Genomic DNA, 17171 nt, shown 5'->3' on the forward strand with positions numbered 1-17171 from the left:
TCAAAAGAAGAAGGCACAGGTGGGTAGGAATCTACAGCGATCAGGCCTAGCAGATAAGATCTGGGGGTAAGTTAAGCATTCTGTTATTTGAAAGGGCTGGATGACATTCGTATTCTCAGGAGAGAAAAACTCATGCAGATTTCCATCTCGGAACTTGATTGCTTTTTAATGCTGATTGTTACTTTTTTCTCTTTTGTGACTGGCTTTGCCTTAGCTTTGTTAAGCAGTGGTACATTATTCCTCTTAATGCTCTGTTGGAAGGATGTACTGTTTGTGTTCCTATCCACAATGACTTCCCTCAAATATTTCAGATATTGAAAAGTGCATAGTTTCTCAATGGTGCGAACAGTTCTAATGACATATTTGCTTGCACAATTGTGTTTGTATCCAAAACCAGAAGCTCTGGACATTTAGCTTGGAATAGACTCCACATGCTTGAAATTGTGTTGCAGCTGGCCACCTGTTTTTCTAATGTCTACTGGTGTGATGAACTTTGCTCGTGTTGAAGATTGTGTCTACATTCAAAAGCTGGGATTCAAAATCAACCGGTGGACCTGAGCAGGCTAGTCTTGCTACCTCTCCAGAAGGCAGTGGGGTTCTCTGTTAGACCAATGGCTCCCCCTGCACCTTTTACCAGCTCATTGTTTTGTTCATGGGCTTGGTCATGCAGCACACATGAGATCTTGTTTTTGGCAGGATCCAGAAGTATGGCAATTCCATGTATCAAAAGAAGTGCATGTGCATCTTTCAGGAGTTTTGACAATGAAGCGTAGTAACTTGAGGGCTGTACCTGGTTTTAGTCAAGTGTGCTGACTTCAAGAATGAGTCTTCTTTTCCTGAAGGCAGCTGTCCAACCTGAGCCATCCAAAAGTTATCCTATTATGTGACATATGGCCATCTATGTGCAGTCCACCAAACAAAAACTTATTGTAACAAACTTAACAAAAACTGTGGTTAGCATTTCTTGACACGGCTATTTACATTTTTACATTTTAGTCATTTAGCAGACGCTCTTATCCAGAGCGACTTACAAATTGGTGCATTCACCTATAATATCCAGTGGAACAACCACTTTACAATAGTGCATCTAAAATGGTTTCAGTTTGATAAGTTGTAGCGTAATGTAAAAGCCTGACAAACTGGAGATGGTCGTTCTGAGTAAATTACCCATTTCAGTGTACATAATGTAACTCCTAGGGTGTGTTGGCAATTTTTGAACTTGATAGCAAAAGTCTATAAACTGTTAAACACCATGTTAAGGTGATTCATGTAGTAGTTAATCGAAATTCTAGTGATTTACAGGTTGATTTCTGGTGTTTCCAGGCCATTTCTGGCACTTTAGGCAGGGTGCTGATGAAATATAATGGCATATTGTTGAAGACTGGTCCACTACTCACAAATACACAATATTTGTTGTATAAATGGCAACAAAAATGTAACAGTAATATCACCTTTCCAAAATCTGATTCAGTATTGGTGGCCATATTGGATAAAAAAAATAGTGGTGCCATGACCCAGTTTTTGGGCACCCCTTTTAATATCAATAAATACATCCCAAATTTGACGCTTTAATCCACCGCTTAATGGTTTTGTCACTTTTTGACGCTAAGGCCCCAGACTACATGCCCTGAGAAACATGAACTACTGGTAGTGAACAATGAATAATGCAATAGACAGGTTATTATAATAGTATTAGTTTGAGGAAGCCAAGGCTTCTTGCAAATGCATGCAAAACTGCTGAAAATGACATAACGAGACATCCAGATACTATAGACACTAAGAAATGGCTAAACTTTAAGAAAAGAGATAATGACAAGAAGGCACTTGCTTGACTTCACAGTCCCCAGGATTCTGGAACTACCCAAAAAGTCAGTCTACCCAGGATGTGAGCCTCCAGTCAGTCAGTCAGTCAAGTCAGGCTGTGAGTATCCAGTCAGTTGGACAACCAAGGCTGTGAGCCGTCCGTCAGTCCCAGGCTGCAATCCTCATGCCGAGGCAGTAACTGTCTGATAGCTGCATGTGGTCAAGGACAAAGGGGATTGTGTTTCATAATCCACTCCGGTTTCACCAGACAGGTCCAAAGACAGAGGCGGCAGGATCCCTGGGCCCTGCTGCTCCATACCACCAGACCCCTCTACAGAGGGCTACTTGCTGACCCCTGGGCCCTGCCGCCAGCATGGCCCTCCGCAAACACACATTCCACAGAGTGAAGTGGAACAGGGGCAGGCAGAGCCAGTGCAAATCCCAGGGTACACCTCGCTGTAGATATGTTAGTGCAGCCGGCCAGCAAATAGAGCAGCACAAAGAGGACGTAGAGGCGACCAGTCAGCAGCATGTAGGGGAGGTGGAGGATGGGTGTGGAGGACAGAACCAGGTCTAGCAGGGTTTGGAGGGAGTTGACCACATGGAGGTTGATGCTGATGGCAGAGAGGGGGTGTTTGGACATGGGGTAGTTTCCAGTACAGGAAGGAGACGGTGAGGGGGAACCACTGCAGCCGCAGAGAGGGGCCCAGGGGAGCAGGAACGTAGCAGGAGAGATAAAATCTTCTTCTACTCTGCAGGATCTATGTGAGTTTAGCTACATTCTATTACATTGTTAAGGAGACAAATACAGTCAATGTTTATAGACTCAACAAATTGCATGAGATTTATTTTCTGATATATAAAGTAGGTCTAGACTAGTTATTGATGGGTTATTATTTTAGTTCCAAAGCAATCACACACACAAATCATTCACAAACATGAACCTGATCCCTAGAGACACTGTATTCACATGACATACTGTACAGGCATCTCTACCAGCAGAGACATCTCTCTGCTCTGGCCGACACTCTCTTGGTGATCATGAAGGCAGCAGCCAGGTTCCAGAGGGCACACAGGTAGTACAGGGGTCAGTTCTATCCGGGATCCTTGGGACATCCCTACCCTAAATCCTAACCCCTACCATTATCCTAACCTTAACCCTTACTGAACACTAACCATTTTAAAATTTCAACTTCAGTGGGCTAGGGACATCCCCCGAATAGCTAGGACTGTAGTACAGGCCCATGAGACAGTAGGTGAGGCAGCTGAGGAATAGGAGGGTATACTAAGGGGACATTGAATAGCAGGGCTGTGTACACACACACGAGGCCTGTGTATAGACCAGCATATAGAAGAACTGGCAGAGCAGCCAAGCCCAGGGAGGAATGTTCCACTAGGGAGAGATGGGATAGAGGGAGCATAGGATATGGGATAGAGGGAGCATAGCCTAGTGGTTGAAAGCAGTAACCAAAAGGTTGCTGGTTTGAATGACTTGGCCGACTAGGCGTAATATCTGTTGTTGTGCCCTTGAACTAGGGTCTTAACCCCGATGTCACTCTGGATTAGAATGCCTGCTAAATCAGGGTTTCCCAAACTCAGTCCTGGGCTGCTTAAGAGCCCCATGGAGAGGAGAGGAACGCCATCACCTGGTAGTGAGTCACCAGGGAGGAGAGGAACGCCATCACCTGGTAGTGAGTCACCAGGGAGGAGAGGAACGCCATCACCTGGTAGTGAGTCACCAGGGAGGAGAGGAACGCCATCACCTGGTAGTGAGTCACCAGGGAGGAGAGGAACGCCATCACCTGGTAGTGAGTCACCAGGGAGGAGAGGAACGCCATCACCTGGTAGTGAGTCACCATGGAGAGGAACGCCATCACCTGGTAGTGAGTCACCAGGGAGGAGAGGAACGCCATCACCTGGTAGTGAGTCACCATGGAGGAGAGGAACGCCATCACCTGGTAGTGAGTCACCAGGGAGGAGAGGACCGCCATCACCTGGTAGTGAGTCACCAGGGAGAGGAACGCCATCACCTGGTAGTGAGTCACCAGGGAGAGGAACGCCATTACCTGGTAGTGAGTCACCAGGGAGGAGAGGAACGCCATCACCTGGTAGTGAGTCACCAGGGAGGAGAGGAACGCCATCACCTGGTAGTGAGTCACCAGGGAGGAGAGGAACGCCATTACCTGGTAGTGAGTCACCATGGAGGAGAGGAACGCCATCACCTGGTAGTGAGTCACCAGGGAGGAGAGGAATGCCATCACCTGGTAGTGAGTCACCAGGGAGGAGAGGAACGCCATCACCTGGTAGTGAGTCACCAGGGAGGAGAGGAACGCCATCACCTGGTAGTGAGTCACCAGGGAGGAGAGGAACGCCATCACCTGGTAGTGAGTCACCAGGTAGGTCCTGGTGGAAAATTGGTAGCAGGTAGTTCAGCATTCTCTAGCTTCAGTTTGTTAGAATGGCCATGCCTGTGGTAAGAGGAAAGAGGGGGGGTGGACTGCATCTGCAGAACATTTATTTTAGGTTTAAATCAAATGTTGAGGATTCAAAGTTTATCGTGTACATTTATATTTTAGTAATTTAGCATACTTATCCAGTCACTTAGTCATTGCACTATACCTGGAGAGCTACGCGCATCACTTACAACCAACTGTTCCACACGAATTGAGTGATCAATCTTATTTAATATTTTCTATACAAAATGAGAATGCATATCATACAGACTGTACAATAATTTAAATACTATTGCCACAACAAAAGGAGAAAAACATGTCTATATCTTCATTCTTACAGAAGGAAATAATGTACTGGGCGTATATATACACAAATTACAAGTTACATAATTCATAGTTTTACACTTTCTCCAATAAAGACCAGTCCTTTCTTTATGCCTCTCTTCCCTGCTAGACCAATGAGTACAGTAAACATAATTCTCCCTCCAATCCCCTTATCGAGCCTGTCATCTTCTCCATGCCGCCATTACAATCCCTTCAGCTCATCTCAAGGTGTCTTTTAATGGATGACTGTAGGGAAGGATGTTAGGATACCCATGGATGATGGTGATGGCCCCACACAGAAAGGAAGGGAACATAGGACCAGGGGCCAGATTCACAAAATCTTCTTATGAAGAAATTTCTTCTTAACTGCCATTTTTTCCTTAACTATAGACTTAAGTTAAGCAAAGTTGCTACTCCTCAAAAATGGTTCTGGGAACATTTCTTATGCTTCTCTTGAAGCAAAAAGTTAAGAAATTAGATTGTTGAAAATAAAGTTCATGGAAATGTTAATTCCAAGATAGCTAAACCCTTGTCTTAAACTCAGGGCAGTGAGAGAAAAAGCAATTGAACATGTTTAATTCACACAAACTCCATCTGAATGTATCAGTACTGATTATTTAAATCCACAAACATGTTTTAGAATAGTAATCTCAGTAAGAAATACGGTAACGTGATTGGCATTGCTAGTTAACACGGTTGCTTAGCAACAAACACCTTGAGAAGATATTTGAGAAGATAGTAAGAAAATCATAAAATCTTAAGATATTGTTGAGGAATTGCAGTTGCGAACTTCTTTTTTTCTTTTCTTAAGAAGCTTCTTAAGTTTTTGCATAAGAAGTGTTTTGTGAATCTGGACCCAGGTCCAGAAGGATGTGTCCATTTTTAGGAGGCAGGTAGATAGGGCAAATCATTCCATTTCAGTGAAGCGGGCAAACATGGCTTTGCGGACAGCGTCTTTGTATGTGTCGGAGGCAGACAGGCCGTAGCTGCTGCCTTTGGTTCCAAGACCAGCTCCCTTTGCCCTCAGCTGAGCCTGTAGAGAGATGACAGCAGGCCTGTGATCAGTAAAGCAATATGACACTGGAATCATTGGCATATTAAATAAAAAAATCTCTATCCATCTTTATATACTTATTTTCAAATATATTGCTTAGGTGTTTAAACACATTCAGACAGTAAGGAAATTAGGTGGAGAGAAAGACAGTGGGCAGGGTGTGCCCAGGGATTGAACCCTAGTCTCCGGTGGGAAGTTGTATATGTGACGTGCCGGGGAATGTTACCTCTACCACGGCTCTGCATTTATACAGCAAACTTAACAGACTTGTTGTATATGAAAGACACCTTAACAGTTTCCTTATGTTTAGCTGTTGGGTTGAAGCAGCACTATTACTGGTTTAACTGGACGAGATTCACCTCAATAGGTGCAGTGATGCCCTGCTGGTTACGGCCCAGACCTCTGCCCTCCTGCCATCCCATGGCCTGCAGCATCTTGTTCCCTATGTTGTCACTGTTCAGACCGTCCTTGGTGGGTTGTTCATAGTTACTGCAGAGGGGGAAATGACACGACAATCATTATTACCCAATCTCATGTCACAGAACATCAATGTAGGTTCTTGAGTCAACGTATGCCTTGTTCCCACTGCAGACCTTAATGTTCAAAACAGTTTTGTTTTTCAAATCTGTTTTGGAATACTGACTGTCCAAACAGCAAGTTACAAGCAACCAAATCAGGTGTGTTTGTTAAGACGGCAGTAATTTACTGACATGGCCATGCTAGTTGTCATAGTAACGATGGGTGTGTGCGCAGTGGTGTAGGCTGACTGGTGGTGGTGCTCGTGCTTCCTATCAGTCAGAAGTTATGTAGCACGTTAAGGTGACGATGCCTGCCATAGAGGTTTCCCAGTTGCTTTGAATGTTCAAAATCAAAGTGGAAGAACAACGCCTCAAAGGATAAGATTAACCAACTTTCAAAATGAGTCCTTTTTGGTTAGCCACAGCAGTTAACTAGCTGTTTAGCACATTCACATGGTTCTTGTCAAACTGTCAGAGTAGCTAGCAAGCAAACATATTCAAAATAACTGTTTAGAAACCACTTGAGGGCAAATATATCAGATCTGACCATTGGCCAGGAATCAAATTTCTATCTGATTTCAAACAACCTATGAAGGTGGTTTGAAATGTGTCTTGGAATATCAGAATATGGATTTGAGTCACTTCAAACCTCCAGTGTGAACAAGGCTTAAGAAGTATGTGCACGGCTTAACACTAGCACTAACATGACTGGTGCTGGCTGTGTTGTGAATTTCTTCTTCTTGGGTGCTGGGGGTTCAGGAATGCCGTATTTTTCTCTCCTCTCCGCAGCCCGGTCCCTGTACTTCATCTGTTCACAGACCGAGAGCAAGAAAGAGACACAGAGTGAGAATGAATGTAGAAACAAACCTGATAACAGGGTTTCTATTAACTGAACCCCAACTAAAACAGTTAGAGCAGCATCGTCTCCATGTCTGAGCCGTTACCTCGGTCTCTCTCCTCTCCTGCTCCTCCAGCTCAGCCTCACTCAGCTTAGATCTGCGGTGGACCTCCAGGTTTTGCTGGGATAAGAAGACAAATAAGTTCAAGACCTTTACACTTCATTCATACATTTCAAGCTCTTGCTTTCCCATATTAGCTTTTCATAACAGTTGAGAAAGTGGACTATTGTGGAGTTCTTCCTTCGAGTCAGTGATAAGTACCTTATGGAGGTCTGAGAGCTGCTGGTGGCGCACCAGGCCGTCCTTATTGGGGAACTGTCTCCTACACAGCAGGCACGCCATCTTCTTCCAGTCTGTCAGCTGGTCCTGCTCACCACCACTGTGCTCCGGCTCTGCTGCACCCCCTTCCTCTGGGTCACTGTCTCCACTGTAGGCTGCCACAAGGCCAACCTGGAGAAGGACAACCAGATGGTTGTACATTAACTAGGTAGCTACCATACCAGACTGGAAAATGTACTGTAAAATTGCAGCTCATACATTGGAGGCTAGTAACAATATCTTACCTTGGCGGAGTTGGTTGGGGCCTGCTCCTCAGGGCGCTGCACTGCTTCTGACATCAGCATTTCCAAGCTTCCAGCCTGCTGCAAAGTCACACCACAACTCAGTCCACCTCGTCAATGTTAAGATTTCCTGGATGGGTTTTCTAAAGGATTCAAACTATCATGGATAGACAAAATGGCTACCTTCTTCTCGAAGAGTGTGAAGCCTGCGTCGGCGGCTGCGGCCTCTTTCCTCTCCTCCTGGCTGACGGGCTGGAAGCTGCTCTTAAAGTTCTCCTTCTGCTTGTTCAGACTCTTTGCCCAGCGCTCCATGTCCTTAGCGATCTGAAAGGCCAACCAGAACAACTCAATCAGACACACCAACCACGGTATTCAGCAGTATCATTGTGTATCACTGTAATCCATGTGTATTGAATGGGTGTTAAGTCTTGTGTGCTCCTCTGCTGCAGAATCAATTGCTCCCTCTTAGACAAATACACTTGAACAAACTACACACAATTATCACAAATCTAAAGTTATGCTGTCTTCATATCCGAGGTGATCTCAGTGTCCTCTGCCTACCTGCTGAGCCGTCTTGCTCTTGGGCTTTTCTTGTTTCCTCTCCTTGGATTCCTTAGCCTCGTTGCTAGCTGCTGCTGATGCATTCGCACTCTGCTCAGTTTGGTCGGCGGCTGAGGCAGGGATGTACGTCTGCTTCTCACTGTCCCAGTAGAGGTACTGCTGCGTCTGGGAGTTGTAGTAGTACTGAAGGAAAGGAGAAACTACAACTATCAAAACACATACATCCACAGACCACGTCTTCACAACTCAGATGGCATTGTGGAACAATGCAGAACAGCAAGAGAAAACACAGACTGGTGTGTGGGTACTAACATGTGTATTTGGGTCGTAGTAGAGGCCGGTTTGAGGGTCAAAGTAGAAGCCAGAGGATTCGTCATACTGGTAGGTAGAGGTATCAGGTACAGCTGAGGATGAAGACAGAGTATGGAATATTAAAAGAGTCAAACACCTGGCTTGAACAGAGTACATCATTTTAAATCTGAAAGCATTCCACAAGTGTTCTATTGCTTTCCATTCTGCACTGGAACCTGCAGTGTCAGTCAGACAGATAGGTGAGTGAGGCTCTAACCTGTGTCAGTGGCCAGTCCAGAGAGTGTCGCTGTGGCTGTGGAAACTGTTGCTGTCATGGTCGCAGCTGCCGAGTGAATTCCGGTCTGTTTTGCTTCCAGGTGCTGGGCCAATTGCAGCGCCTGCAAAGACGCAATTTGTAATTGTGGGAATCTTTACAGCGAGCACATTGTGAGTAGTGCAGTAAATAAGGCTGTGTGTAGTGACAGGCTCATAGGTTAAATACAAAGGACTTACTTGTGTGGCAGTGTGACTGATGAGGTTGGGTTGGTAGACCTGTGCACCCTGTGAGATCACCACTCCTGTAGCTGCTGGGACACCTGGAGCCGCTGTCAATACAAGACTCCCAGGCTTTATAACATGCTATTACCAACACCTCTGTTGGAAACAGATAGCAGTTGGACCTTCTCAAATCAGAAGGCTATTAACTCCTTTACCATCCCATATTAAAATTAGACACTACATTATTAGTTTCATTTAGAACTCTGGCATGTCTAGAACTCTCAAAACATACACATACTTAGATAATACCAAAGCATTTGCTACAATTACTTTACCTTTTAACTTTAGTTTTCTATTTTTCCAGAAATTCAGCGTTTGCTTGACGTTATTAAGGATCCCAGTCCAAGTTATATATTTTGCCTCTTTCTCCTCTACACCAATGTTTACTCCCAACACCTTCATAAAATCCTTTGCTACCTTAAATGGAATCTCACACTTATTTGCATTGATATCCAACAAACATTATTTCAGTCTTCTCTATATTAACTTTAGCACCTGATGCCTTACCATACATGTCTATGATTTTCATAATGCTTCCTACAGCCTTCACAGTACAAGTAGTGTCAACAGTGTACTGATGTAGAACACTGACACCACCACCTGGGATTCCAACACCCCTTACCCTCTTTATCATTAATTATTAAAGCAGCTAAGGGTTCTGTAGAAGCACTGTACAACACAGCTGACAAAAGGACAGCCCTGCCTTACTGACCTCTCTACAGGGAAAGTATCTGTAAAGGCATCGACACAGAATGAATTGCAGACTGTACGTTTCCTCTTACCTCCCAGTATTCCGTTCCCCTGGGAAGGGTCTCCTGCTGCCTGCTGGTAGTAGGCTTGGTAGTCCTAGCAACACAGAAAGGAAGTCAGTCAGTCACATTGGAGCATCTGCAATACACCCCAGGGATTTCCAGACTGGGGTAACCTCACCGCTGATCATCATACCTGTGTGTAGGGAGCGTAGCCCTCCTCTAGGTAGCTGTACTCTGACAGATGTCCTTCAGCACCCTGCTGAGGCTTGGAAGGAACACACTGCTTCTTAGTATGTGTGTGGCAAAACAAAAAAACACAGCTGAATGTGAGCGGTGTGTGCGTTACCTGGCTGGAGGACCACTGGGCAGCAGCGATGGCTGTGCTGGCCACAGAGAAGGCACTGATCCGGTTACCGTCTGGGAGCAAGAGATCCCTGAAGAGAGGAGAGTCAAGATTAGAGAGACGCTGCCATCACTACGCCCTCTGAGGACATAATTTACTGAAAACCACTGACATCTGTAACAGGACACTCACTTCCTGGCACTCTTGGCATAGTCCACACCAATGGTCTTTCCATCCAGCTTGAGAGGAGGCTGTAGTCCTTGTAGGATGGTTAGGAGCTGAGATGCCTCCTGTGACGCAGGAAAAAAAACAAAGCACTTAAGACTATTTTACAGAAACATTTATACAGATTTCACTAAATCATGCCAAAGATGAGAAGCACCAGTCGAGCAATAAGGCAATTCATAATCATAAGGGACATCAATGAAGTTAGAGGATGTTCTGTAGAGAAACTCAAATCAAAGACCATATCATGTGTATATGTGGAGACGTCTGCTTAAAGGATGGCGTACCAGAGGGGAGGAGAGCTGTACAAAGGTGAAGCCCCTGTTCTGGCCCGTCTGTTTGTCCTTAATGAGACGGATGTTGCTGGGTGACAGGTTGGCGTAGGGGGCCAGGGCTGTCAGGATGGCCTCCACCGTGGTCAAAGGGGCTATGTTCCTCAGGATGATTGCTGGAGAGGACATGAACACATACAGTCTAAAGTCTCTCACTGGCTCTCCTCAAACCCCCCTCCCCCATGACATCTGACAGGACATTATGGGTGTGTGTGTGTGTCTGTGGGCTGCCCATCTGTGGAGAGGTACTCACTGTCGCCGTAGTAGTCTCCACTCTGCTGGGTCTCTGTGACTCCAGTGGTGTTGGTCTCACCCTCTGTTGAGGCAGACAGAATGAGCAGGGCATTAGCGTCACCTCACCCTCAGTACCCATGACAGAGTCCAGGACATGAGTTAGAAAAAAAAAATCCGCTCCACAGGGATTTGACATCCTCGCTATTCCGCCAGTCAATTCTCACGTACGTTTTCAGCTAAATCTGTTTTGTTCACAATACTAAGGAATATGATTGGTCAGTGTTTATGGGGCCATGATGACAGTCGTGTTAATAGGGTTGGCATTTCTAAAGTATAGATATATCAGTATTTTGTACTGGTCCTGTGCGCAGCCCCTCTTGCCTGAACATTGTCTCAGGCCATCCAGATGGGTGCAGGCAGTGGCTTCCTGGTTCAGGAACTACTTACCAGCTTTAGCTGCTCCACACCTGAAGCACTTCAGCCTCCTCCGGAAATTGTACAGGCCGCACTGCAAGCAACCGGTCACATCATTTTTATTGATAATACAGCTACTTATGTCCAGGACACTGCTGCCTCAGATGAATAGCAAACTAACAGCGGTGCAGCATACGGTACTTACCTGAGCCAAATGCTCACCCTGGCAACTAATGAAATCAGGGATCCCTATAACTAACGACGTGCTCAAACTCATTCGGCAGGAGCTCATTCTGGACTATAAGGTAACTAACAATTGAGGGCCTAACGTTGTCACTACAGCATTTCAGATAGGAGTGGAAGGTAAATATAGCGTGGGCAGCAGGGTTGGACATGGAGTCAAGCCACAGAAGAAACTTACAGTGTTGCAGAGCCAGTCTTCAAACTTGTGTCGCGGGATGCTGTAGTGCATGGCCACACTCTTGCCTTGGATGACCAGGAGTTTCTGCAAGAGGAGGTTCAAAATGTTGGTCATTTCAAGCTTCCTGGCAGGCACAGGTCTCACTCTAGCTGCAACCAAAGAACAAGCAGTGCTGGCAGGGAGGGAAGGGGAAAGGGACCCCCGGTTGGAGTTTGTGTCAAAGACAGATGGAAAGATGTGTATGTGAGCTTGTGTACAGAGGGTTCTTAAGGTGTTTGGGACCCGAGTGTCCAGACTGAGCCGGAGCAGTGTGTATAATGTTAACATGAGAAACACTTTTATCAGCTTTCCAAGAACCAGGTATAAGCTTCCCACAACAGACATTGGATGAAAATGAATTTGCTAAGAAGCACAGCATAAATCAAAGAAATCAAAAGGGGGAAAAAAGTGCTTAAATTTGGAGAGGCCACTGGGCTATAAGGAGTAAAAATTCACCATTTGTTCCCCCGATGGCGTTAGGCCAATTTTTTTGAATCAGGAAACTCTTACCAGCCAGATTGCAAGGTACTACAATCTCAAAGTTGGTTTGAAAATCAAGTGTTTTAAGTTAAATTTCCGATAAATTAGGCTACATGGCTTAAATTTCTTGACATTGAATGTCTTAACTTAGTCTTACACCATGAAAATATTGGGGGGGGGGGGGGGGGCTGAGATGGAATTAGGATCAGTGAAAGGCTAAATAAACCTCTAAAACCATGCAGTCTTTCTGGATACCATATTCAGATTCCAATATTGTATTCTCCAACTAAAAATCCACATTTCCTTCAAAACCTCAGTTCTTATTCAAATCACTTTGGTTGCCATTTGGTTGTCTTTTTTCAGAACCCCAAGGTAAAAAACAAAAACTAGACTTGGCGATTGTGAAGCAACCTGATTGGTCTCCATCCATCGGGTAGCATCTTGCAAGTGATAAAACTCCACGAAGACGAAACCTCGGCTTATACCTAGAGACAGCATTCAAATATAGACGGGAGGAGTGTTAGTCAGAGTCCATGGGCACAACATTCAAACTCTGTCACAAACTGCTTCAGGGGCCAGTACGGCAAACAGTGGGCCCTTCCTTTTGGGTTTTGCCATAGCAAGAAATGCTGCAGGATGACACTGGCCCATACATACTCAGTGTGCCGCTATGATCAGTTTGTTTCTCTCATTTAAAACATCTTGGCTGGCTGATTGCCTTTCTTACCTTTCGCTCCACATCTTAAGAGAAAATAAAATATTGTTTCCTTGCTTGACATTAATTCTTAACAATTTCTGATTTTTATGTTGCTATGGCAAAACTGAAGTCAACTGAAGCAGATTGGCCCTGTAGTCAAATATAGTGTGGGGGAGGGGGGCTGCGTGGAACGCCTGGGTCCCACCTGTCCTTTTTTTCATCAGACGGACATCTATTGGATGGGGTCCCTCCAGCTGGTCCAGGGCAGCTCGGATCTGGACGGCAAGAGAAGGACATACATTAAATCCATAGCCTTACGTTCTGGAACAGGTTTCACTTGACATTATACATACAGTTACTAATGTCTCCTTTCGTTTCACTGTATAGCCTACTCTTTGCAGAGTAGGCTATACAGTAGTGCCCCCCCTTCTTCGCAGAGAAAATGGCAGCCAACCAAACCACATGACAGACAGGTCGTGAGTGTAAAGCAGAGAAACTTACATCTCCCTCTGTAATGTGAAGAGACAGGCCCCGGAGCATGATGGTCTTACTCTCCTTCTCCTCCCCTGGCTCCTCCCTGTATTCCTGCTCAGGGTAGTCTCCATCAGAGTGGTAACAGTCTTCAGATCTATCGCTGTTCCGTCGCTTCCTGTCTCTCTGCTGGAGTGGATGAAACACTGTGCATCAGCATGGACCAATGCTAACTTTTGTTCTCACTATCCCAAATAGCCCAAAACCTACTGTCCAGAACAGAATTTGTACTGGCTAGGACATTGTGTAGTTCTTAAAATCATTGGGTTCATGCAGGGCCTATAGGTTGACATGCCTTCTCACCATACTCAGCTATTAAATGGGCTACATCTGGTTATTATAATATAAATAAAAGGGGCAGTGCAGTCAAAAATGTGATTTCTGTGTATTATATATATATTTTCAAATCAAATTGTATGTCACATGCCCCAAATACAACAAGAGGAATAAAATATACAAGAATGGAGCTATATACAGGGAGAACCAGAACAATGTGCAGGTAGGTGTATGAGGTATTTGAGGGAGATATGTAAATGAAAGCAGGGTAAAGTGACTAGGCATCAGGATAGATGATAATAAGGTATTTGAGGTAGATATGTACATGAAGGCAGGGTAAAGTGACTAGACATCAGGATAGATGATAATAAGGTATTTGAGGTAGATATGTACATGAAGGCAGGATAAAGTGACTAGGCATCAGGATAGATGATAATAAGGTATTTGAGGTAGATATGTACATGAAGGCAGGATAAAGTGACTAGGCATCAGGATAGATAATAAGGCAACACTAGATGTTTGAACAATACTGTAAGGACTTGCTTCCATTCAGCCACAAGAGCATTAGTTGAGGTCGGGCGCTGATGTTGGGCTATTAGGGCTGGCTCGGGGTCGGCCTTCCAATTCATCCCAAAGGTATTCGATGGGGTTGAGGTGAGGCCTTTGTGCAGGCCAGTCAAGTTCTTCCACACCGATCTCAACAAACCATTTCTGTATGGACCTTGCTTAGTGCGCGTGGGAATTGTCAGGAAACAGGAAAAGGCCTTCGCTAAAACTGTTGCCACAAAGTTGGAAGCATAGAATTGTCTAGAATGTCATTGTATGCTGCAGCGTTAAGATTCCCCTTCATTGGAAGTAAGGGTCCTTGCCCAAACCATGAAAAACATGGCCTACCTCTTTGCAGCTAAGGCGTTGTTGCTCCTATACGTTTCCACTTCACAATAACAGCACTTACAGTTGCCCGGGGCAGCTCTAGCAGGGCAGAAATTTGACGGACTGACTTGTTGGAAAGGTGGCATCCTATGACGGTGGCACGTTGAAAGTCACTGAGCTCTTCATTAAGGCCATTCTACTGCCAATGTTTGTCTTTAGAGTTTGCATGGCTGTGTGCTCGATTTTATACACATACTTTTGTATATATAGTAGTGTAGTTTTCCTTCACATAAAAAACATTAAAGCAAAACATACACAGAAAAGGGCTTCATTTTCATCAGATGACAACAGAAGTGCAACACTATTTCACTAGCAGTCACAAGTAAATGAGCTAACAATGAAAAAGCAAGGTACATTCATGTTTTTCCTAGAAGAAAACAAAGCCAGCTATATTTCGTCATGTTTTGCTTGAAGTTAATCTTGCATTTTACTGGAGAAAAATAAAATAAAAATAGGCTACACAAGAAAAGAAGCTACACATCAAATCAGACCGCTGTCTGCTGATAAATTCACCAATGGTCATTCTTCATCCGAGTGGAGAAGTGCAACTGAATTTGAATTTTGAATGATGCAGATCATACAGTAGGCTAGCCAAAACGAGTTGTTTTTTTTGTAGCTTCTTTTTGCAGACTACCAACAGTAGCCAGCATTTTGTTAGTATGTTCACTATTGAAGGTTTACTTTCGTAAATCACGTTACCCTAAAATAAATAAGCTCAGCGAGTAGATTGATGGGCACTTCTTTTTCCTCTGGACAGCTCACGTGTGAAGGGATCAACTCATGTACTGCTCGGAAAGTTGTGACTCGCTGGAGCATGGTGGTGTTAGAATGAACAACCAATCAAATTGTTCAAATTGCATGAATTTTCCACTTGTAGTCTTTAATGCCTTTCAATGGTAGAACACGACACTAAAGGTAAATGTTGAACCGGAAAGCAAAAATGTGCCGAAAAGTTACTGGCCCGGTCAGGACCGACGAGATTCACTGGCCCGGGCCAGCAGGCCATCGTTGATACCGGACCCTGATCAGTGGAATCTACTAGTAGTCAATGAGATTGGTTTTGGATGTACTCCCATTACAAGTCATGTCACTGGGTGTCTGACTCAGAACACATACCTCTGGACTGCCTCTACTCCCCCGGCGTTCTCCTCCATCGTAGCGTTCGCTGTGTCTCTCTTCGCCCCATCGGCGCATGTCCTGCTCTCCCCTCTCCCGCCACTCTGACTCACCCCGGCCCAGATCGTTGCCACCGTATCTGCCGCTACGCTCTGTGCGACTCAACCTGTGCACACAGTCAGGCATACACAGTCAAAAGCAGATTGAAATTTGACACACTCAAGGAATAAAGAATGGGTTCCAATGCAATTGTATATCGGTCAAGATAACTTCCAAGTACTTTTATTTACAGTTAGCAATGTAATCCTCCTAATTCTGATTTATTCTTCAAGCTGAAATTGTTGTGTGTGGATTTAGTCAAGAGGGTTGTCCAACAAACCACTGCATTCCAGTCTGGTCTCAGACTAAATACGAAATGCTGAGACCGGGTTGTGCCTTCTCATACTGTGAATGTCACTGATGATGCGCTGCCTAACGCCCTAGCCAGTTTAGTAGGAGGGAGAGTTGCTTACGTGTTCGTGCTAGCAAAGCATGGAATGGTAAACAATAAATAAGCCAAAATCAGCAAGCTAAATGACTTTGACCGAAATATTATTGCAAGTGTAGTTGTAAGTTAGCTAACTTAGTAGGTTCAATCCCGGGCTGTATCACAACCGACGGTGATCGGGAGACCCATAGGGCGGGGCACAACTGGCCCAGCTTTGTCCGGGTTAGGGGAGTTTGTCCGGGGTAGGCCGTCATTGTAAAATAAGATTTGGTTTTTAACTGACTTGCCTAGTTAAATAAAAGGTAAAACAAAAAAGTCACCTGTTAACGTTAGCTGACTTGCTAGCGAGACACTACAGTACCTACAATATTTGTATGCTTATTGAAACTCACCGTCCCATTTCAATGGTTGTCACGACTATCAAAGGGTGGAGATGTGTGGAATTGGGGGACAAGAAAAAAAAAAAAAATTATTCCAGCATGTAAATACAACCTAGTTAGCTAGATAGTTGGCTTGTCTGCTAAAAGCAGAGGCAAGATGGAGACACAATGACGTACGCTTCAAGCTAACGTTAGCTAATTGATACTCTTGCATTGAGCTAGTTGGTACCTAGGTTAAGAATACAAATAGTAACGCATATGAGTACAACTATACAGAAGCATTTTAACTCACCAGTTTAAACAAGCTTTAAAATAGTATACAAATATGTTTGAAAACAATTCAAGGACTTGCACATTTCAAAGGGAAAATGGTTGTTTGACTCGTCAACACTTTCTCCTTCCCAAAATGCTTAGGGCGGGAACGTGGAAAACGACGATGCATGTTGGGTAACGAAGTTTTTTCAAGGGAGAGTGGTGCCTTCGTACGAGG

The 17171-nt window shown here is 44.6% G+C and overlaps 1 protein-coding gene across 3 annotated transcripts; it reads right to left on the bottom strand.

The window, feature by feature from the left end:
* Positions 1–4467: 4467 nt before the first annotated feature.
* On the bottom strand, positions 4468–17091 carry LOC100380672 (RNA-binding protein 5). 3 transcript variants are annotated; one of them, XM_014133869.3, is made up of 25 exons: positions 16974–17091; positions 16694–16718; positions 15815–15980; positions 13460–13615; positions 13164–13233; positions 12673–12746; positions 11743–11826; positions 11355–11415; positions 10927–10989; positions 10629–10789; positions 10309–10406; positions 10120–10207; positions 9967–10038; positions 9804–9867; positions 8977–9068; positions 8741–8861; positions 8485–8576; positions 8173–8355; positions 7795–7935; positions 7615–7692; positions 7313–7501; positions 7097–7171; positions 6857–6960; positions 5994–6123; positions 4468–5613 (listed from the first exon to the last, which is right to left on the bottom strand). In XM_014133869.3, the coding sequence occupies exons 2-25, from the start codon at positions 16699–16701 to the stop codon at positions 5488–5490; spliced, it is 2496 nt and encodes an 831-aa protein (XP_013989344.1). In that variant the 5' UTR covers positions 16702–16718; positions 16974–17091; the 3' UTR covers positions 4468–5487. The 3 variants fall into 3 exon arrangements, with proteins under 3 accessions (XP_013989344.1, XP_013989343.1, XP_013989345.1); XM_014133868.3 differs by having other exon boundaries at positions 13460–13618; XM_014133870.3 differs by lacking the exon at positions 16694–16718 and having other exon boundaries at positions 13460–13618; positions 16974–17079.
* Between the last annotated feature and the right edge of the window lie 80 nt (positions 17092–17171).

This window comes from Salmo salar, chromosome 12 (genome assembly GCF_965601325.2).
Source record: "Salmo salar chromosome 12, fSalSal1, whole genome shotgun sequence".
In the NCBI taxonomy this organism is placed as follows: Eukaryota; Metazoa; Chordata; class Actinopteri; order Salmoniformes; family Salmonidae; genus Salmo; species Salmo salar.

What these genes read in the sequence shown, in the direction of transcription:
- LOC100380672 (XM_014133868.3), bottom strand. An exon ending in TGGACTGGCCACTGACACAG is followed by an intron (nt 8,577 to 8,740) that starts GTTAGAGCCTCA and finishes CTTCATCCTCAG; the next exon opens with CTGTACCTGATACCTCTACC. An exon ending in AGAGCAAGACGGCTCAGCAG is followed by an intron (nt 7,936 to 8,172) that starts GTAGGCAGAGGA and finishes TTGGCCTTTCAG; the next exon opens with ATCGCTAAGGACATGGAGCG.